This window comes from Tachyglossus aculeatus, chromosome 26 (genome assembly GCF_015852505.1).
Source record: "Tachyglossus aculeatus isolate mTacAcu1 chromosome 26, mTacAcu1.pri, whole genome shotgun sequence".
NCBI lineage: Eukaryota > Metazoa > Chordata > Mammalia > Monotremata > Tachyglossidae > Tachyglossus > Tachyglossus aculeatus.
Genome location: NC_052091.1, coordinates 670,251 through 692,359, shown reverse-complemented (window position 1 = coordinate 692,359; position 22,109 = coordinate 670,251). Strand labels below are relative to the sequence as shown.

The window sequence follows — 22,109 nt, the reverse complement described above, 5'->3', positions numbered from 1 at the left end:
TTTAGTACACTGCTCTGCACACAGTAAGTGCTCAATAAATACGATTGATTGATTGATTGGGGAAAACAGGGGCCGCTAAGGATGGAGAAGCAGCCTGGCTCAGTGGAAAGAGCCCGGGCTCTGGAGTCAGAGGTCGTGGGTTCAAATCCCGGCTCCGCCACTTAGCTGTGTGACTTTGAGCAAGTCACAACTTCTCTGGGCCTCAGTTACCTTATCTGTAAAAAGGGGATTAAGACTGTGAGCCCCACATGGAACAACCTGATCACCTCGTATCCTCCCCGGCGCGTTTTGCACATAGTAAGCGCTTAACAAATGCCGTCATCATTATTATTATGGAGACCTGGGGGGAAAAACTGGGGAAATTGGAGAACTACAGGAACGAGGGGATCTGGATGTTTCGGGAGATTAAAAGGACTGGGGAGGGAGGGGGTCTGCGTCACCCTCTTGGGGGACGGGGGGACGCCAGGATCTCCCCAAATCCGGGGGGAACAGGATGTGGGCGGCAAGGTTCGTGGGTCCGGAGACGCAAGGGAGAGCCAGAGGGTTTGGGGTCCTGGCAGCAAGAACCGGGGCTCCCCGGTGCCCGGAGCAGCTGAGTCAGGGCAAGAGGAGCCGGGAAGGAGGCGGAGGGCGTCGGGGGGGGCGAGGGAGGAGGCAGCTGCGGGGGAGGGGCGGGGCAGAGAGGCTAAAAATAGCCCCGAGGGCGAGGGGCCCGAACCGCCCCCCCGGGACTCTCGGGGGAGAGGGGGGGGGACGGGCTTTGAGAGCCCCCGGTCTCCCGCCAGGACCGGTCGGCCGCCGCCGCCGCCAGCATGCCGTTCGGAAACACCCACAACAAATACAAACTGAACTTCAAGCCGGACGAGGAGTTCCCGGACCTGACCAAGCACAACAACCACATGGCCAAGGTGCTCACCTCGGACCTGTACAAGAAGCTGCGCGACAAGGAGACCCCGAGCGGCTTCACCCTGGACGACATCATCCAGACGGGAGTGGACAACCCCGGTGAGGCCCTCCCCGCGCCCGGGGGCGGGAGGCGCCGCGGGGAGGAGCGGCCGGTGACCTCTGACCCTCTCCCCCAGGACACCCGTTTATCATGACGGTGGGCTGCGTGGCCGGGGACGAGGAGTCGTACGTGGTCTTCAAGGACCTGTTCGACCCCATCATCCATGACCGCCACGGCGGCTACAAGCCCACGGACAAGCACAAGACGGACCTGAACCACGAAAATCTCAAGGTGGGGGAGAAGGGCGGCGGGGGAGGCCAGCTGGGTGGGGGGCGGTGGCTAAAAGTCCTTCTCTCCCCCCACCCCACCCCAGGGCGGCGATGACCTGGACCCCAACTATGTACTGAGCAGCCGCGTCCGCACGGGTCGTAGCATCAAGGGCTACACGCTGCCCCCACATTGCTCCCGCGGGGAGCGTCGTGCCGTGGAAAAGCTCTCGGTGGATGGTGAGGCCACCCCCTCTCCACCGCCGCCGCGACCCTCCCCTCGCCCCCGACCCTCAAGGTAGCCGCACTGACCCCCGACTCCCTCCCTTTCACTCGCCAGCCCTGAACAGCCTCACGGGCGAGTTCAAGGGTAAGTACTACCCTCTCAAGAGCATGACGGAGCAGGAGCAGCAACAGTTGATCGACGACCACTTTCTGTTCGACAAGCCCGTGTCCCCGCTGCTGCTGGCCTCCGGCATGGCCCGAGACTGGCCTGACGCCCGTGGCATCTGGTGAGCCCCTTCCCCGGGCCTGCTACCGCCCTGCCTCCATCCCCTGCCCCCAGCGGGGGCTGGGCCGGATCCTCATGTTGAGCCCCCCTCGAAAGCATCATCATTGAGAAAGCATCATTGGGGAGCAGCGTGGCTCAGTGGAAAGAGCCCGGGCTTTGGAGTCAGAGGTCATGGGTTCACACCCCTGCTCCGCCAATTGTCAGCTGTGTGACTTTGGACAAGTCACTTCAATCAATCAATCGTATTTATTGAGCGCTTACTGTGTGCAGAGCACTGTACTAAGCGCTTGGGAAGTACAAGTTGGCACTTCTCCGGGCCTCAGTTACCTCATCTGTAAAATGGGGATTAAGACTGTGAGCCTCATGTGGGACAACCTGATCACCTTGTAACCTCCCCAGTGCTTAGAACAGTGCTTTGCACACAGTAAGTGCTTAATAAATGCCATTATTATTATCATCCTCATCACCATCAGTGGAATTTATTGAGTGCTTACTGCGTGCAGAGCACTGTACTAAGCGCTCGGGAGGAAAACAGCACTGACTTTGGGGAGGAGGGGTCTGGGGCTGGAAATGCTTCGGGGGCCCGGAGGTTCTGATCTGCCTCTGCTGATCGCTTGCTGCCCAACTCGCTGAGAAGCAGCGTGGCCTAGTGGAAAGAGTACGGGCCTGGGGCTCAGAGGACCCGAGTTCTAATTCCACTTGTCTGCTGTGTGACCTTGGGCAAGTCGCTTAATTTCTCTGTGCCTCAGTCCCCTCACCTGCAAAATGGGGAGTCACTCCGCACGCTCCCTCCTACTTAGACTCTGTGCCCCATGTGGGACTTGACGCTTTTGTATTCATTCATTCAATCGTATTTATTGAGCGCTTACTGTGTGCAGAGCACTGTACTAAGCGCTTGGGAAGTACCAGTTGGCAACATATAGAGACGGTCCCTACCCAACACTAGGCTTTGTATCTTTTCCAGCGCTCAGTACGGTGCTCGGCACTTCCTTGGCCCACAACAAATACCACAGTTCTTACTATCTCTCTCCCACTGGTCCCAGGCACAATGACAACAAGAGTTTCCTGGTGTGGGTGAATGAGGAGGATCATCTCCGGGTCATCTCCATGGAGAAGGGCGGCAACATGAAGGAGGTTTTCCGCCGCTTCTGCGTCGGGTTGCAGAAGGTGACCTCTGACCCCTGACCCGAGGCCCCCCCCCTTCTCCCTCCGAGGGTGGCGTTGCTGGGGGGAGTCCGGGCCCAGTTTGGGGGTCCTGTCGGGGCTCCCCACTCCTCCCCCACCCCTGCCAGCCTCCACACTCTCAACCCTTAGATCGAGGAAATCTTCAAGAAGGCCGGCCACCCCTTCATGTGGAACGAACACCTGGGCTACGTGCTGACCTGCCCCTCCAACCTTGGCACTGGCCTGCGTGGGGGGGTCCACGTCAAACTGGCCCATCTCAGCAAGCACCCCAAGTTCGAAGAGATCCTTACTCGCCTGCGGCTGCAGAAACGGGGCACAGGTGCGCCTCCTCCGCCCAGCTCAACCACACTCCTTCCTCCTACATCTGTCCAGTGCCACCCACCCCTCACCCTTTCCTGCCTCTCCCCATCTTCTACCCCTTGCCCCATCCCACTCCATTTTTTATGGCATTTGTTAAATGCTTACTATGAGCCATACACTGTTCTAAGCGCTGGGATAAGTACACGCTAGTCAGGTTAGGCACGGTCCACGTCCCACATGGGCCTCACTGCTTAATCCCCATTTTACAGATGGGGTAGCTGAGGCTCAGAGAAGGGAAGTGACTCGACCATGGTCACACAGCAGACAAATGGGAGAGCCATAGACTGCTCTTCAGGCTCCTTGACACTTCTCTCCCCCAACCCCCGCCCAATTCCACCCGCACACTCCCTGCTCCACCCCTTCTCTCACCTCCTTCCCTATCCCTTTCCCGTCCTCCGCCCCTGCCCCGCCCCACCTGCTCCTGTCTCACCCTTTACTCATCACCTACCTCCTCTCTTCCTCTGACCTACTCATCTCCCCAACCCATCCCCACCCCCCCACCTCTTCTTTCCCTGCCCCTCCAGTCTTCCTCATGCCCCCCGGCCATCCTTGCCCACCCCGTTTCTTCTCATCCAAATCCATCCTCACTTATCTCCCTGCCCTCCCTGACAAGGCCCCAATCGCCTCCAGCTCCGAGCTGACCACCATCCCCTCCTTCCTGGCGAGGTCACCAATCACCACCAGTCCCTGACCCCACCTTCTAGCTCTGAACTGACCCTTGTCCCCTTCCCCTCTCCAGCAAGGCCATCAATCTTTGCCAGTAAGCCCCCTCACGACCCCTGTCCAACTCTGAGCTGACCCCCGTCCCCTTCTCCTACCTGAAGACCCCTCCCATCCCTGCCTGTCCCCCCTTCCCACACCCCCAGCTCCGAGCTGACCCCCGTGTCTCCCACCCCAGGCGGCGTGGACACAGCAGCCGTGGGCTCCGTGTTTGACGTCTCCAACGCCGACCGCCTGGGCTCCTCGGAAGTGGAGCAGGTGCAGCTGGTGGTGGACGGGGTGAAGCTCATGGTGGAGATGGAGAAGAAACTGGAGAAAGGCCAGTCCATCGACGACATGATCCCCGCCCAGAAGTAGGATGGCCCCGCCGACGGTGGGCCCCACCCCCTCTTCGCTCCTTCCACGGAGCTGCATTAAAAGCAGTGTGGGGCCCAGCTGTGTGATTCTGCCTTTCTTAGGGGGCAGCAATTAACCGAGGAATTCACGCCTCAGGGTCCCTAACCCACAGGGGCAACGTCGTCGGAGGAAAGACGGGGATTGGAACTGGGTCGGGAGTGGGGGACGGGCCTCTCACCCCGGGGAGGTGTTTGGACTGCCACTACCCCCTTCCCCAGCCGTGGGTTTGTTCAGGGGGTCCCCATCTCAAGGGCCCACAAGCTCTGCCCCTGAGGGCTTCCACGGGTGGGTGGGGCAGCGGGGGAGAAGCAGACGGCGAGGGGTTGGGGGTCTCCTATATTTATTGGTCGGTACAGGAGGGTAGAGGGGTAATAACTTAAAAACCGGAGCAGTGGCAGCGCCTGGTGAGGGCGGGGCACACCCCGATGGACCCGGGGGGGGTGGGGCGAGGGCAGGGAAAGGGGGCTATTTACAGGGTTTGTACAAAGTGCCGGGCCCTGGGAAGGGGGGGTGGTACGGGAGGAGGGGGCCTGGCCCAGATATCACGATGTTGGCGGCTGCCTTCCCGGGGCGAGGCGGGGCTGGCAGTGTCCCTGAGGAGGGGTGGGGGCTGCACAGCCCCTGGCAGATTGACGGATGGAGGCCCCTCCCCTGGCCTGGGGGCGGGAGGGGAGGGCGGTGCGAGGAGCTGGGGGCAGAGCCGGACCCCAAGGGAGGTGAAGGGAGAAGCGGCCATTTGGCCCCCAATCAGCTGCCAGGAGACCCCCTGCACACCCGCCCTGGGCTCGGCTCTGCCGCCACCCTAACACACGCATCTGGTTTGGTGGAGCCTGGGGCTGGGAGCGGGAGAGAGATGTGGTGGAGAGTGAGGCGATGGCGGGGCGGGGGCCCCCTCATCTCTCCCAGCCGGCTCAGTCTCGAAGCCCGCTCCGGGTCCCCGCCCCAGCCCGGGAGGTGGGAGACGCAGCCCCTGCTTCTGTCCCTGCGAAGGGTGGGGAGGGGGAGTCGGGGCCCGCGTCTTCGTTGGGGCTGGGGGGCGGGGAACGGGAGATGTGGGGACGGGGCGACGGGGCCAGGGCTCCGGCCCTAGAGCTCCAGGTCGTCGGCGATGCGGCTGACCAGCGAGCGGAAGGCCGGGGCCGTGCCCGCCACCCGGCGGAACAGGACCCCGCGCAGGCCGGCCCGCGGCAACTGGCACACCTCCACCTCGAAGTGGGACAGGGGGTCCGGGCCGCCAGCGCCCCCGTGCAGGCAGGACAGCAGGAAGGGCTGAGGCTGGCGGCAGCGGCAGCGGGCGGCGTGGGTGGCGCGGTGCAGGGCGGCCATGAGCGCCTCGGGCGGGCGCGAGCTGGTCAGCTTCACGCTCCAGGGAAATCGGAGCAGCCGGGGGCCGGAGGCGGCTTCCTTCGGAGCCCCAGGTAGATGGCCACTGCGAGGCCGGGGGAGACGGGTGGTTAAGGGGGCTGAGGGGATGCGGGGTCGGCAGCCGGGGGTGGAGGTCACGGGGGACAGAAGATCCGGGGGGTCCTTACCTTGTGATCTCAGGTCCCCCGATTCTCTCAGGTTCGTCTGCGACCCTGGGAACAGGGAGTGGCCTATGACTGTGGCTTGCCCCCCGGGGCCCAACCCCCCTCCTGCCTCACTCTTCCTTTCCCCCCAACAGACCCTAGACGCCCCTACCGGGCTCGGGCGGACCCATGAGTGGTGCCGGGTCTCTGGGCTCCTGACCTGACCCGGGGCTGCGGGGCAGGGCAGGGGCCCAGCTGCACTCAGCCTGGCTGTTAGTGAAAGACAGGAGGAGTGGGGGGAGCAGAGACAGAGACCAGGCAGCGACAGAGAGACAGAGAAGTGGACAGGAAGCCCCCATCGGGGGGCAGAGGGCGGGAGGGGACAGGGAAGACTTACGGATCTTGGATCCCTGGGGCAGGGCCGCACCCGACACACAGCGGTTTGAACTCTGCCGCTTGGACGGGTCGAGAGTGACCCTGCGGGGACGGGGGGAGGTGGTGGAGGGGTGGGCAAAGGAAGGGCAAAAGGCAAGGAGCAGAGAGCAGAGAGGTCAGCAGTCAGAGGCCACAGGAGGCTGAGCGTGGGTCCGGCCCTCCCCGCCCCCCCGGGGAGCCGCCCTCCTCACCTGCGGGTCAGCTTGGAGGTGAGCTTGCTGAAGAGGTTGGCGGCGGGCCGGCTGCGGCCTGGGGGTAGCGGCGAGGCCTCGTGCGACAGGGTGGGCGAGGCGGGGGGGCCGTTCTGCACAGCCGCCCCCCCGCGGCGGTCCCGCACCTGCCCCCCGTGGAAGGTGCTGCGCAGGGTGGAGCCGCGGGACAGGCGGCTGCGGTCGCCCGAGGCGGGCGCCAGACTGTGGCTGGACGGAGAGGCAGGCGGCACCCTTGGGGGGCCAGAGCTGGGGGCGGAAGGGGGAAAGGACTCGGAATCAGATCCCCCCCGGCAACCCAACCCCACCCCGGCCACGGTCCCCGGCCCTCCCTCCTCTCCTGTTCCATAAGGCTTCCCCGCCCTCACTACCAAGCCCCTCCTCTCCGCTCCCTCTCCCCCCGCCCCGGCCCCCATCTCCCCCCAACCCCTGCCCCGTACCTGTTCTCTTTGCCGTTGGGAAGCAAGGAGGGGCGCTCGGAGCCTGGGCGCTCAGTACAAACATACGTGTTCCTACGGGTCATCGTGCTGGGGGGGAGGTTGTTCTGTGGGCAGAGCGCGGGGAAGAGGGTGAGGGGGCACAGCAGGTGGGGGGACCGAAAGGGCACAGAATTGCGGGGGGGGGCTGAGGGGCCCAGCATGGACCCTGGGCACTCACGGGGGGACCGGCGCTGTCCTTGTGCCGCTCTGGGATCTCTGCTTTGTTGGGGTTGTGCGCGCTGCTGACCATGGGGCTGGGAGGGGGCAGGCCCCGGCTCCCGCCCACCGCGCTGCAGCTGGCCTTACGGGACGGTAGCCGGTCCTCCTTCAGTTCGGCCTCCCCCGTGCCCGTGGGGCTGCGCTTGGGGTGCAGAGGCGCAGGGGAGGGGCCGCCTGTGGAGGGGAGGGGGTGCCCACAGATCAGTGCCCCCGGGCCTCTCTCTTGCCAAACAGCCCTCCCTGGGGAGAGAGGGCATGAGGGATGGGGGGAAGCGGATGAGGGGAGAGGCTGAGAAGAGGATGGGATGAAGGGATGAGGGGAAGGGAATGAGGGGAGGGGCCCAGGAGTCACGAGGTTTCAGATGCTGAAAATCACCCCACCCCACCCACTCAGGGAGTGGGCCCCCTTCCCCAGGTGAGGGAAAGAGAAACAAGGACCAGGGGTCGGGACTCACAAAAGTCGCTGTGCCGGCGCTGCCGGTGGTACGTGGAGCCGCGCTGACCTTTGCTGTGGCCAGAACCGGACCCTTTGGCCGTGCCGTTGCCTTCGCTGGGCGCCCGCACCCGGGCCAGGGCCAGGCCAGGGGCCCCCCGGTCCCCGCCCTCCTGTGGGGTCCACGGTCACAGTCTGAGCCTGAAGCAGGCTGGGGTCCGCCCCCGCCAGGCCCCGCCCCCAGACCCACCCCGCCCCACCGGGCCTACCTCGTTCTTCCTGCCCAGCAGGAGGTAGGTGGCGGTGACCTCGTTGTATTTCTGGTTGTTCAGTGCCTCTTTGATCTCCTCCCTGGAGTAGCCCATCCCCACCATGACCTCTGGGGACGGGGTAGATGGAGGACACGGGGGTTCAGAATTATGCCAGCATGCCTCCCCTTCCCCTCCCTCTGGCACACGGTGCCCATCCTGCAACATTCTGTGCACCCCCCCACCCCTCACCAAAGTGCTTTGTAACCCTTTAATCCTCCATCTCCACCCTCGAGTGGACTGGGGAGGAGGGAAGAGACGGGGGCTGAGAATCCCGCCCTCACGCCCACCCAACGGCCAGCGCAGTGCCCATCCCAAGGTACTCCATGTGGCCCCCAACTCCCTGCCCCGCACCGATTCGCTTCGTGTCCCCATAATCCTCCTCGGGCTCCTTGTACGGCCTCAGCTCCTCCCCCTCGTAGCCGATGTTGATCCACTTGTCCTTCATGATTTGCTGGGGGGAGGGGGAGGGGGTCAGAACCCCGCTCCCAGGCCGCCCAGCCTCCTCGACTCCCCTGCCAACACATCTCGGTCCCGGCACCCTGTAATTAGCCTCCGGGCTTATTAGCTAATTGCTGCTTCCGCCCCCGTTGCCGTTGCCGCCTGGGACGGAAATCTGTCCCGTGGGAGGGAAGCTTAGCTCCCCAGGCCCCACTCTCTCCTGTCCGATTCGGCCCGGCCCGATGACACGGGCCTCCCCAGTGGAGGACCCCTACGGGGTGGGGTGGTTGAGAGTGGGGAGAGGGGGCCTGGGGGCGGTGCCAGGTGGGTGATGGGGCGGGGCCGGGATGCCTCACCTCCAAGGGGCAGCGCTTGGCGGGGTTCAGGACTAGGAAGCGGCGCAGGATGCTCTCGCAGTCCGTGGACATGTAGAAGGGGACGCGGTACTTGCCCCGCAACACGCGTTCCCGCAGCTCCTGGCAGGGAGGGGAGGAGGTGTGTTCTGAGTGAAGTAACCCCTTGGGGCTGGCCCGTTCCTCTGTGGCCCCCACTAACCCCACACCAGCCTGCTCCTCGGTAGTGCAGACAGGCGAGCGCCATGCTCTCTTGATCCCCCCTCCGCCCCCCGACCCTCCCACATGGCTCCTCCTTCCCCCATGCGGGGGTCTCTTGGCCCCTCCCTCTCTCCTAGGCGGGGGTCTCTTGTCCCCCTAGGCCCCCTCCCCTGCTCACTTTGAGGTTCTGGCCATCAAAGGGCAACGAGCCGCTGACCAGGGTGTACAGGATGACCCCCAGACTCCAGATGTCCACCTCGGGGCCGTCGTACTTTTTGCCCTGGAAGAGTTCAGGGGCGGCGTAGGGGGGGCTCCCGCAGAACGTGTCCAGCTTGGAGCCCAATGTGAACTCGTTGCTGAACCCGAAATCTGCGATCTTGATGTTAGCGTCAGCATCCAGCAGCAGGTTCTCGGCCTGTGGGCAGAGTCAGATGGGGCGCTGGGCTGGGCCAAATAATGATAATAATGATGGTCTTTGTTAATTGCTTACTATGGGCCAAGCACTGTTCTAAGCACTGGGATAGATCCACGGTTATCAGGTTGTTCCATACGGGGCTCACAGATTAAATCCCCATTTTACAGATGAGGTGATTGAGGCACAGAGAAGTGAAGTGACCTGCCCAAAGTCGCACATCTGACAAGTGGCGGAGCTGGGATTAGAACTCACGACCTCTGACTCCCAAACCCGCGCTCTTCCCACTGAGCCACGCTGCTCCCACAATGGGAGGCGTGGCTGGACTCGAGGGGGTGGCGGCAGGGACAAATGGGCCCAAGATGGGTAAGTGGGAGGGGGCAAGATGGGGGAGTGGGTGGGGCCCTCGGCAGGCTGGGCTGAGCAGCAGTAGCAGGTTCCGGGTGGGAGAGAGGCAAGGGGCTGCGGCCGCACCTTGAGGTCCCTGTGAACGATGTTCTTCTGGTGACAATAGTGCACGGCCGACACAATCTGAGGACGGGACAGGACCGAGCTCAACCCTGGGCCTCCCTACAGCCCCGACCTCCAGATCCAACCCTACCGCTCCCTGCCACTCGTTCACTCACTCGTATTTATTAAGCACTTACTGTGTGCAGAGCTGCCAGCCGCTGCACGCGTGCGTATACACATGCACACACACACACACACGCACCGTGCACCCCTATGACCCTGACCTGGCGGAACTTGGCCCTAGCCTCTTTCTCCTTCATGCGTCCGTGGGACACGAGGTAGTCAAAAACTTCCCCTGAAGACAGACAGGATGGGTGAGGGGGTTAGGATTACGGGGCGGATGCCTCCAGGGGGTGGGAAAGGATAAAAGGCTGAGAGGTGGTCCTCACCGGCGCTGGCGTATTCCATCACCAGGTACAGCGTCTTCTCCGTCTCAATCACCTCAAACAGCTTCACTGCAACAGCCCCAGGGTCAGCGTTCCTGCCCTCGCACCTGGCCCCGGTCCCTCCCGCACCCCCGGCGCCCACCACGGCTCACCGATGTTGGGGTGGTTCAGGCCTTTCATGATGCGGACCTCACGGAACAGCTGCAGGGAGGGGTGGGGGGGACACGGCTGGAGTCAGGCCGGGACTAGGGGGGCAGGGGGGGAGGGAGACAGCCCCAGGGCCTGCGGCCAGGAGCTGACACATGGGACAGAGCTCAGGGTGTCCCATAAGGATTGAGAAGAGATTGGCCTAGGGACCACCCTCTTGGAGTCTCCTGGAGGCAGGGCAGGGGTGATACTTCCTTTCACCCTCCCTGCCCCAGCCCCCTCAGCTGCCATTCTAGGGGCGAGGTGGAAAAAGAGAGGATGGGAGGGGAAGGGATAGAAGAGGAGAAGACATTAAGGGGAACGGAAGAGGAAGGAGGGAAGGGGGAGGAAGGGAATTGGAAGAAGGGGAGGAAGAGGAGGAAGGGAAAGGGCTCTATAATAATGATGGCATTTACTAAGCGCTTATTATGTGCAAAGCACTGTTCTACTGTTCTACTCTAGACTGTGAGCCCGTTGTTGGGTAGGGACCGTCTCTATACGTTGCCAACTTGTACTTCCCAAGCGCTTAGTACAGTGCTCTGCACACAGTAAGTGCTCAATATATATGACTGAATGAATGAATAAGGATGGGGTGGGAAAGGGAAAGAGAAGAGGGAAAGGGAGGAGCAGGAGAGGAGAAGGAGGGAGAGAAAGAGAAGGGAGGAGAGAGGCGGGGAAGGGGACTGGGGGGAAGAGGAGAAAAAGAGGGGCTCCAAGTTTTCATGGCAGGGGTCCTCACCTTCTGGAGGCTGCTGGGGTTCAGCTGGGTCTTGTCAATGATTTTGATGGCGACCTGGGCGGAGACACAGCCCCCCCTCAGAGGTGCAGTCGCCCCCGTCCCCCCCAGCTCCTCCGGCCCCCCAGCCCCTCAGAGACACAAAGGGGCCCCGCCCCGCCCCACCTCGCGGCCGGTGAGCACGTGCCGGGCCAGCTTGACCTTGGCGAAGTTCCCTTTGCCGATGGTGCGCAGGAGCCGGTAGCTGCCCACGTGGGGCTGCTCCTCGGGGCCGGAGGCGATGGAGCTGCGGCAGCGGGCGCCCAGCGAGCGGCTGGACCAGGATGGACCCTTGTCCGAGGAGCGGCTGCCCCCGAGTGGGGGGTGCTAAGGGGGGGGGGGGCAGGGGGAGCGGGGTCAGCCCGGGCCCAGCCCCGGCGCCCAAGCGAGCCTCCACTCGCCCAAGAGAGCTGAGCTCACTGGCCCCCCGCCCCGCCCCGCCACCCACTGCCTGGCCCCTGGCAGTTCCAGAGAGCAGGGCTGGGCATTGCGGGGCAGGACCGGGCCGGGCAGGGCCGAATGGGAGAGCAGAGGGGTGCGCTCCCGGGAACGGCAGGTCCGGAGATGCTGGGACCGGACCCAAAGGTCCTGGCATCTGGTCTACCAGGCCTCCGTGGGCCCTGGGTCCTCCCAGACGCACCTGCCCATTCTGAGAGGGCAGGGAGAGGGGGAGAAGAGGAGGCAGGAAGGCCTGGGCCCCAGAACTCCCCGTGCAGCCTGGCTGCTCTGCCCCCGGGGCTCCCGAGGGCTCAGGAATGGGTGGGACGGGATGACACCACCAGTGGGAACCTGCTTCCATCCCTGACCCATTCCTGCCTCAGTTTCCCCGAGGATTCCTCAGGGGCCGAGGGGAGAGGTGAAGGTCAGTCCGGTCTGGGGTGGGGGGGGTGTCCGAGGAGGGTGGTTCGAGGGGGCCTTGGTATAGGGGGGTGGTGCTGGCACCATCTGGCCACAAACCCCCCCCCCCACCCGGGGAGCCGTGCCTCGGGGGATGCCGTTGCTAGGGAACCGCGGCTGTAAGGGGCGTCGAGGGGACCCTGGGGACCGGAGGTTCCCGCGGCGGTGGCGTCACGGGGGACCCAGTCAGGGGTCAGAGTGGAGGGGGGGCGGGACCCCCACGCGTGACAGACACGGGGACACGGTCACGAGGGCGGGTGCGGGGGGGGGGGGCGACACGGGCTCGGGAGCGCGGCCATGAAGAGGCAGACCGGGCGTTGGGGGGAAGGGTCCCGGCGGCGGCGGCGGCGGAGGGGGGGGAGGGAAGGGGAAGGGGGGAAGGGGGGCGGTCCGTGCCTCCGCTCCTCCCCCTCCCCCCCCCCCATCCTCTGCGGCCCTCAACCTCCCCGGAGGGGCGAGAGGCTCGCTGGCCCCCGGCCCGTCCCCGCGCGCCCCCTCCCCGCGCCTGCGGCCCCTCCCGGTCGGCCGCCCCTCACCGTGTCCGAGTTGCGCTCGTTGCCCGGGACCAGCGCTGTGCGGGAAGAAGACATCTTCGGCCGGGGGACCGGGGGGCCGGGAGAGGGGCTCGGGGGGTGGGGGTGTCGGGGGGCCCCCCGCGGAGCCGCCCCGGCCCTCGCGGCCTCCCCCCGGGCCCTCCCCCCGGGCCCCCCGCCCTCACCCCGGCCCGGCCCGGCCCGGCCCGGCCCGGCGGGCTCCGCTGTCCTCCGGCCGCGCACAAAGGCCGGGCCCGTCCGGGCGGGCGGGGGGCGGGGGCTGCGGCGGGGCCCGGCCCGGCCCGGCCACCGGCGGCGGGGGGAGGGGGCTTCTCGGTCCCCCCGGCTGCCGCCCGGGGCGGGGGGGGGGGGGGGGGGTTAGCGGCCCCGGGGGGGCGGGGGTCCGGTGGGCAGCGCCATGGGCGGGGGCGGGGGGCGCGGGCCGGGCCCGGCGGAGGCTCCGGTAGCGGCGGCGGCGGCGGGGACGGGAAGGAAGAGACGTCAGGAGGAGGGGGGTGGGGGCGGGGGGGGCGGGCACCGGCCAGGAGCGGCCCCTCCCCCCGTCCCTGCCTTAAAGGCGCAGGCACCGGCGAGGACCCCGGGACCCCCGCTCCCCGCTCCCGGGGCACGGGCACACAACCCTGCAGCCAGAGAGGAGGACGAGGGAGGAGGAGGAGGAGGAGGAGGGGCGGGGGCGGGGGTCAGGCCTGGTACCGTCCCCGAATCAGGCCCACCTCACCTAGTGGACATGCACACGCTATCCTCTCCCATAGTGAACACACACACACTGCACTCACGCACCACACAATCGCACACCCTGCGCACCTCCACACTCCGCACTCGCACAATAGCCACCACGCACGCCGCACACTGACACGCCGGGCATTGACACACCTCCTACACGCCGCACTCTCACACGCTGCACATCGCACGCGTTGCACATCCACCCACCGCACGCTCCCACGCTCCCACTCCTGCCTCCCGCCCTGCCACGCACACCTGCTCACTGACCGTGGGGCACCAACACCCCCTCATCCTCGCGCGGGGACTCACACCCTGGCAGAGACGCTCAGAGATGCCCATGCCAAAACACACACACGAATGTCACAGTCTCACACCTGCACTCAGACATTCACCCAGCCAGACTCTGACTCATCATCCCCGGAGTTCTGAGCCCTGAAACCCCGCTGCTGGAGTCCCCAAACCCAGCCGGGGTCCGTCCTGTGGACCCTCCATCGTCCCTCACGACTGCCACATCCTTGGTAGAGTCCTCTTCCGAGGCCGGGCTGGAGGACCTCAGCGTTTCCTTGACCTGCTGCCTTTATTCATTCATTCAATCGTATTTATTGAGCGCTTACTGTGTGCAGAGCACTGTACTAAGCGCTTGGAAAGTACAATTCGGCAACAGATAGAGACAATCCCTTCCCAACAACGGGTTCACGGTCTAGAAGGGGGGAGACAGACAACAGAACAAAACAAGCAGACAGGCATCAATACCACCAGAATAAATAGAATTATAGAAATATAAACATCATTAATTCATTCATTCAGTCGTATTTATTGAGCGCTTACTGTGTGCAGGGCACTGTACTAAGGCCTTGGGAAGTACAATTCGGCAACAGATAGAGACAATCCCTTCCCAACAACGGGCTCACAGTCTAGAAGGGGGAGACAGACAACAGAACAAAACAAGCAGACAGGCATCAATACCACCAGAATAAATAGAATTATAGAAATATAAACATCATTAATTCATTCATTCAGTCGTATTTATTGAGCGCTTACTGTGTGCAGAGCACTGTACTAAGCGCTTGGAAAGTACAATTCGGCAACAGATAGAGACAATCCCTTCCCAACAACGGGCTCACAGTCTAGAAGGGGGAGACAGACAACAAAACAAAACAAGCAGACAGGCATCAATACCACCAGAATAAATAGAATTATAGAAATATAAACATCATTAATTCATTCATTCAGTCGTATTTATTGAGTGCTTACTGTGTGCAGGGCACTGGGAAGTACAATTCGGCAACAGATAGAGACAATCCCTTCCCAACAACGGGCTCACAGTCTAGAAGGGGGAGACAGACAACAAAACAAAACAAGCAGACGGGCGTCAATACCATCAGAAAAAAATAGATGAACTGTGACCAACCTTGTTAGCTTGTATCTATCATCAATCGTATTTATTGAGCGCTTACTATATGCAGAGCACTGTACTAAGCGCTTGGGAAGTGCAAATTGGCAACATATAGAAACAGTCCCTACCCAACAGTGGGCTCACAGTCTAAAAGGGGGCTCACAGTCTATTCACCCCCGTCAGAGCCCCTCAGCATTTATGTACATATCTTGTCATTTATTTATATTAATGTCTGTCTCCCCCTCTAGACTGTAGGTTCATCATGGGCAGGGGGCCTGTCTATTATATCGTCGTGTCGCACTCTCCCAAGCGCTGAGTACAATGCTCTGCGTACAGTAAGTGCTCAATAAATACGACTGAGTCGGGCCTGGGGAGCCCATGGAAGCCCCCCGCCCCAACCCCAATCCAGCAGCTGGCCTCTGCCATCCCTCTGCCGCCAGGCTTAGCTCTGGAGCTTGAGAGGTGACCAAAAAGCACAACTGCCTAGCCCCCGGGGTCGCCTGCCGGGCTACTCTCAGCTCTCCCCCTCCCCAACCCTTGACACCAGCCAAGCCCTGTCTCACCGGCAACCCAGCCCACCTCTCCTGGGCCTTTTTCAATCAATCAATAAATCAACGGTATTTATTGAGGTCCGCGTGCAGAGCACTGTACTAAGCGCTTGGGAGAATACAGTAGAACAGAGTTGGTGGACAGTTTCCCTGCCCACAATGAGCTTACATTTCCAGGAGGCCTTCCCAGACTGAGCCCCTTCCTTCCTCTCCCCCTCGTCCCCCTCTCCATCCCCTCCATCTTACCTCCTTCCCTTCCCCACAGCCCCTGTATATATGTATATATGTTTGTACATATTTATTACTCTATTTATCTATTTATTTATCTATTTATTTTACTTCTACATATCTACTCTATTTATTTTATTTTGTTAGTGTGTTTGGTTTTGTTCTCTGTCTCCCCCTTCTAGACTGTAAGCCCACTGTTGGGTAGGGACTGTCTCTATGTGTTGCCAATTTGTACTTCCCAAGCGCTTAGTACAGTGCTCTGCACATAGTAAGCGCTCAATAAATACGATTGATTGATTGATTGATTGTTGGGTAGGGACTGTCTCTATATGTTGTCAAATTGTACTTCCCAAGCGCTTAGTACAGTGCTCTGCACACAGCGCTCAATAAATATGATTGATGATGATGATGATGATTTCCCACCGCGTGGTTTACCCAGTAAGGGCTTTCAATAAATACGATTCATTGATCGATTGATTAATAGATGGACGATCGTACCCCTCCCTGCTTCCCAAACTAGCTGTCCCTACCGCCAAAGCTGTCTAAAACGTCTCCCCTCCAGGAGGCCTTCCGAGATTGAGAGGAGGAGGAGGAGAAATAGCATTTACTGAGCGCCGACTTGATGTGGTGAACTGGGTTAGCCACTTGGGAGGTACAGAATAAAGTGATCAATCAATCAGTCTCTTTTATTGAGCACTTATGGTGTGTCCAGAGTACTGTACTAAGTGTTTGGGAGAGTACAGTAGAGCCATTTATCAGAGGTGGTAGACATACTCCCTGCCCACAGTGAGCTTTCAATCTAGAGCAGGAGAGTGATATGTTCCTTGCCCACTAAGAGCTTATGTTCTATGGAATATATAATAATAATAATAATGACATTTATAATAATAATAATGTTGGTATTTGTTAAGCACTTACTATGTGCCAAGCACCGTTCTAAGCACTGGGGGGTTTACAAGGTAATCAAGGTTGTCCCATGTGGGGCTCACAGTCTTAATCCCCATTTTACAGATGAGGGAACTGAGGCACAGAGAGGTTAAGTGACTTGCCCAAAGTCACACAGCTGACAAGTGGCGGAGTTGGAATTAGAAGCCATGACCTCTGACTCCCAAGCCCGTGCTCTTTCCACTGAGCCACACCGCTTCTCCAAGTGCTTACTAGGTGCAAAGCACTGTTCTAAGCGCTGGGGAGGTTACAAGGTTATCAGGTTGTCCCACAGGGTGCTCACAGTCTTAACCCCCATTTTACAGATGAGGTAACTGAGGCCCAGAGAAGTTAAGTGGCTTGCCCAAGTCACACAGTTGACAATTGGCGGAGCTGGGATTTGAACCCATGACCTCTGATTCCAAAGCCCAGGCTCTTTCTACTGAGTATTTGCAGTTAGGTCAAAATGGATAACTGAATAAAGTGCGTATGTACATGAGTGCTGAGGATCGATTTAAATAAATCCATAAGTGTTAGAACTGGCTGAAGGGATGATCAATCAATCAATCGTATTTATTGAGCACTTACTATGTGCTGAGCACTGTACTAAGCGCTTGGGAAGTACAAGTTGGCAACATATAGAGACAGTCCCTACCCAACAGTGGGCTCACAGTCTAGAAGGGGGAGACAGAGAACAAAACCAAACATACTAACAAAATAAAATAAATAGAATAGATATGTACAAGTAAAATATAAATAAATAAATAAATAGAGTAATAAATATGTACAAACATATATACATATATACAGGTGCTGTAGGGAAGGAGGTAAGATGGGGGGAATGGAGAGGGGGACGAGGGGGAGAGGAAGGAAGGGGCTCAGTTTGGGAAGGCCTCCTGGAGGAGGTGAGCTCTCAGTAGGGTCTTGAAGGGAGTAAGAGAGCTAGCTTGGCGGATGGGCAGAGGGAGGGCATTCCAGGCCCGGGGGATGACGTGGTCCGGGGGTCGATGGCGGGACAGGCGAGAACGAGGCCCGGTGAGGAGATGATAATGGCTCAAGGAGCTGGGAAGGTTCATTGGACGAGGTGGGATTTCAGAAGAGCTTTGATCCTCTCTTCTTTGGATGGGTCGGTCAGTCAGTCAGTCAACTGAGCACTCACTATGTGCAGAGCCCTGAATTAAGGGCTTGGGAGAGCACAGTGTAACAGGCACAATGCCTGCCCACCATAAGCTAACAGTCTAGAGCGATAGAAAGACATTAATATAAATGCAGTTATAAGTATGTACATAAGTGCTGTGGGGCTGTGAGGGGGGATGAATAAAGGGAGCAAATCAGGGCAACATAGAAGGGAGTGGAAGAAGAGGAAAGGAGGGCTTAGTCAGGGAAGGCCTTCTGGAGGAGATGTACCTTCAGTGAGTCTTTGAAGAGGTGGGAGAGTAATTGTCTGTCAGATTTGAGGAGGGAGGGCATTCCAGGCCAGAAGCAGGACAAGGGCGAGAGGTCGACGGTGGGATAGATGAGATGGAGGGGCAGTGAGAAAGTTGGCATTAAAAGAGCAAAGTGTGCAGGCTGGGTTGTGGTAGAAGCGTAGGGAGATGAGGTAGGTGGGGACAAGATGATTAAGTGCTTTGAAGCTGATAGTGAGGAGTTTCTGGATGGGTCAGCTAAGACTTCCCAGCCAGATTTGTCAATTAATGCCTGGGGGCTGGGGGCGGCCGAGAGTGTGTGTATGTGTGTGTTCTCTTTCCCCTTCAGACTGGCAGCAGGTTGAGCGCAGGGCTTGAGCCTTCTGCTCTCCTTACCCACAGCACCAAGCACAGTATGTGTGTGCCTATGTGTGTGTGTCTGTCTCCCATTAGTCTGGCAGCCCCTTGAGGGCAGAAACCATCAGTTCTCCAACCTATGACCCTCCCCCAGCACCCAGGATAGTGTGTGTGTGTGTGTGTGTGTGTGTGTGTGTGTGTGTGTGTGTGTGTGTTGTGCCTTCTCCCAAGACTGTCAGCCCCTTGAGGGCAGGGACTAAATTTCCTCCTCCCTCTTGCCCCAGCATCAGGTCATGGGTTCTGATCCCGGCTCTGCCACTTGTCTGCTGGGTGACCTTGGGCAAGTCAGTTCACTTCTCTGGGCCTCAATTACCTCATCTGTAAAATGGGAATTGAGACTGTGAGCTTCACGTGGGACTATGTCCAACCCGATTTGTTTGCATCTACCCCCGTGCTTAGTACAGTGCCAGGCACATAGTAAGTACAAAACAAATACCACAATTATTATTATTGTTATTAGCCCTGGGCCCACCAGCAGTAGGCTCAGGGCATCTAGGGGCACTGGGGTCCAGTCCCCCCTGTAACTCTCACTAGCGGTGGGGTGGGGCATCACTTTCATGGGGCCCAGAGGGCTCATCTGCCCCAATCCTTCCCCCAGCTCTTCTCTGCCTTGCCCCAACCCTTCTGGACCAGCCCCACTCTTCATAGGGAAGGAGCATGGCATAGTGGATAGAGCACGGGCCTGGGAGCCAGAAGGTCATGAGTTCTAATTCCGGCTCCACCACTTGTCTGTTGTGTGACCTTAGGCAAGTCACTTCACTTCTCTGTGCCTCAGTTACCTCATCTTTAAAATGGGGATTGAGACTATGAGCCCCACATTGGACAGGGACTGTGTCCAACCCGATTTGCTTGTATGAGCCCAGTGCTCAGTACAGTGCCTGGCACATAATAAGTGCTTAATAAATACCATAGTTATTATTATTATAACTTCACCCCTGCTGAACATCCCAGCCCCACCCCCAGCCTCCCCTATGATCCCTAGCAGCCCCAAGCCCATCCCCAGACCCCCGCCAGGGCTGTCCCGACCACCACCAGCACAGACCTCCTGCCTTCCAGCCCCCACCGCCACTGTGCCGTAGTGGGTAGGGGAGCCCAGGGTTACAAATTTGGAGACCCAGGCCCGAGGCCTGTTCATGTCCTGCCAAGAAGCCCCTTCCCAACGACCCCTCCAGCCCTCAGTGACCCAGACTGCCTCTCCACTCACAGATAGTGACCTCATGGAGCAATCAATCAATCAATTATATTTAGTAAGTGTTTACTGTGTGCAGGGCACTCTACTAAGCACTTGGGACAGTACAGTGCAACAGAGTTGGTAGACAGGTTCCCTGCCCACAAGGAGCTTTTAGTTTAGAAGTGGAGATGGGCATTAAAATAAATTATGGATATGTATATAAATGATGGGGAAGAGAGGGTAGGGTGAATAGCAAGGTCTTGAAGGGGACAGATCGAAGTTCAAGAGTGACGCAGAAGGAGGGGGAGTAGGGGAAACGAAGGCTTTGTGGAGGTAGGCTAAGCCCTCCCCAAGAACCCCCAGTGGTTGCCCACCCACCTCCGCTTCAAACAGAAATTCCTTACCATCGGCTTTAAAGCACTCAATCGCCTTATGCCCTCCTACTTTACCTCCCTGATTTGCTACTGACAAACCACCCAGCCCACACCCTTTGCTCCTCTAATGCCAACCTTCTCACTGTACCTCGATCTCATCTAACTCACCATCGATCTCGGGCCCACATCCTGCCTCTTCTGCCTGAAACACCCTCCCTCTTTATATCTGGCAGAAATTCACTCTCCCCTCCTTCTAAACCATCCTGAAATCGCATCTCTTCCAAGATGCCTTCTCCTACTAAGCCTCATAGCCCTTATTTACCTATCCATAATTGATTTATGTCTGTCTCCACCTCTAGACTGTAAATTCACTGTGGGCAGGGAATGTGTCTGCCAACTCAGTGATATTGACCCAAGCGCTTAGTACAGTGCTCTGCACTACCTGATTGATTGCTCTGCACACAGTGAGCGCTCAAGTAATACAATGGATTGATTGATTGAAGGCCTCTTGGAGGCAATATGATTTTTAATAGGGATTCAAAGGTGGGGAGAACGATGGTCTGTTGGATATAAAGGGGGAGAATTCCAGGCCAGAGGCAGGACGTGGGCATGGGGTGGGCGCTAAGATAGATGAGATCAAGGCATAGTGAATATGTTGGCATTAGAAGAGTGAAGTACACGCGATGGGCTATAATAGGAAATCAGGGAGGTGAGGTAGGAGGAGGTGACCTGAGTGAATGCTTTAAAGCCAAGGGTGAGGAGTTTCTGTTTGATGTAGTGGGGTGGGATATTAATGCCTGTCTCCTGGCTAGATTATCCCCTGCTTTTGCTGTCCTCTGCTGCACCTGCCCCCTACCCTGCCCTGATAAATAATAGTAATAATTATGGTACTTGTTAAGAGCTTACTCTGTGCCAAGCTCTTTTCTAAGCGCTGGGGTAGATACAAGTTAATCAGTTTGGACACAGTCCCTGTCCCACATTTCATTCATTCATTCAATTGTATTTATTGAGCACTTACTGTGTGCAAAGCACTGTACGAAGTGCTTGGGAGAGTACAATATACCAATAAACAGGGACATTCTCCCCCTTCTAGACTGTGAGCCCACTGTTGGGTAGGGACCGTCTCTATATGTTGCCAACTTGTACTTCCCAAGCACTTAGTACAGTGCTCTGCACACAGTAAGCGCTCAATAAATACGATTGAAGGAAGGAAGGACATTCCCTGCCCACGATGAGCTTACAGTCTACACGGGGGAGAGACGTTAATATAAATAAATGAATAACAGATATGTACATTAAGTGCTGTGGGGCTGGGAAGGGGGATGAATCAAGGGAGCAAGTCAGGGCAATGCAGAAGGGAGTGGGAGAAGAGGAAAGGAGGGCTTAGTCAGGGAAGGCCTCTTGGAGGAGATTCATTCATTCAGTCAGTCAATCATATTTATTGAGCGTTTACTCTGTGCAGAGCACTGTACTAAGTGCTTGGAAAGTACAATTCGGCAGCAAATAGAGACAATCCCTACCCAACAACAGGCTCACAGTCTAGAAGGGGGAGACATATAACAAAATAAAACAAAACAAGTAGACAGGCATCAATAGCATCAATACAAATAAATAGAATTGTAGATATATACACATCATTAATAAAATAAATAGAATAATAAATATGCACATATATACACAAGTGCTGTGGGGCAGGGAGAGGCGTAGAGCAGAGGAACAGGGGGTCTCAGTCTGGGAAGTCCTCCTGGAGGAGGTGAGCTTTCAGAGCCTTCAAGAAGCAGTGTGGCTCAGTGGAAAGAGCATGGGCTTTGGAGTCAGAGGTCATGGGTTCAAATCCCAGCTCCGCCAATTGTCAGCTGTGTGACTTTGGGCAAGTCACTTAACTTCTCTGTGCCTCAGTTACCTCATCTGTAAAATGGGGATGAAAACTGTGAGCCCCCTGTGGGACAACCTGATCACCTTGTAACCTCAGTGCTTAGAACAGTGCTTTGCACATAGTAAGCGCTTAACAAATACCATCATTATTATAATAAGGCTTTGAACGGGTTGTGGGGGGGGGGGGAATTAATTGTCTGTCGGATTTGAGGAGGGCGGGGATTCCAAACCACAGGGAAGATGTGGGTGAGGGGTCGGCAGTTAGACGGAGGTACAGTGAGAAGGTTAACATTAGAGGAGCAAAGCGTGCAGGCTGGGTTATAGTGGGGTGAGGTAGGAGGGGGCAAGGTGAGTGAG

At 58.8% G+C, this 22,109-nt stretch overlaps 2 protein-coding genes across 4 annotated transcripts; one reads left to right on the top strand and one right to left on the bottom strand.

Moving 5' to 3' along the window:
- Positions 1-812: 812 nt before the first annotated feature.
- On the top strand, positions 813-4,345 carry CKM (creatine kinase, M-type). The gene is made up of 7 exons (XM_038767211.1): positions 813-1,005; positions 1,083-1,237; positions 1,320-1,452; positions 1,553-1,724; positions 2,767-2,890; positions 3,038-3,227; positions 4,167-4,345. The coding sequence occupies exons 1-7, from the start codon at positions 813-815 to the stop codon at positions 4,343-4,345; spliced, it is 1,146 nt and encodes a 381-aa protein (XP_038623139.1).
- A 369-nt stretch (positions 4,346-4,714) lies between these two features.
- MARK4 (microtubule affinity regulating kinase 4) lies at positions 4,715-12,752 on the bottom strand. 3 transcript variants are annotated; one of them, XM_038767425.1, is made up of 18 exons: positions 12,673-12,752; positions 11,366-11,566; positions 11,204-11,257; positions 10,431-10,479; positions 10,282-10,347; positions 10,117-10,187; positions 9,857-9,913; positions 9,149-9,385; positions 8,773-8,892; positions 8,330-8,429; positions 7,937-8,046; positions 7,690-7,840; positions 7,194-7,408; positions 6,977-7,080; positions 6,519-6,785; positions 6,290-6,369; positions 5,917-5,961; positions 5,658-5,813 (listed from the first exon to the last, which is right to left on the bottom strand). In XM_038767425.1, exons 1-18 carry the CDS (start codon positions 12,724-12,726, stop codon positions 5,743-5,745), a joined length of 2,052 nt encoding a protein of 683 aa, XP_038623353.1. In that variant the 5' UTR covers positions 12,727-12,752; the 3' UTR covers positions 5,658-5,742. The 3 variants fall into 3 exon arrangements, with proteins under 3 accessions (XP_038623352.1, XP_038623354.1, XP_038623353.1); XM_038767424.1 differs by lacking the exon at positions 6,290-6,369 and having other exon boundaries at positions 4,715-5,813; XM_038767426.1 differs by lacking the exons at positions 6,290-6,369; positions 11,204-11,257; positions 11,366-11,566; positions 12,673-12,752 and having other exon boundaries at positions 4,715-5,813; positions 10,282-10,342; positions 10,431-10,466.
- Positions 12,753-22,109: the final 9,357 nt, after the last annotated feature.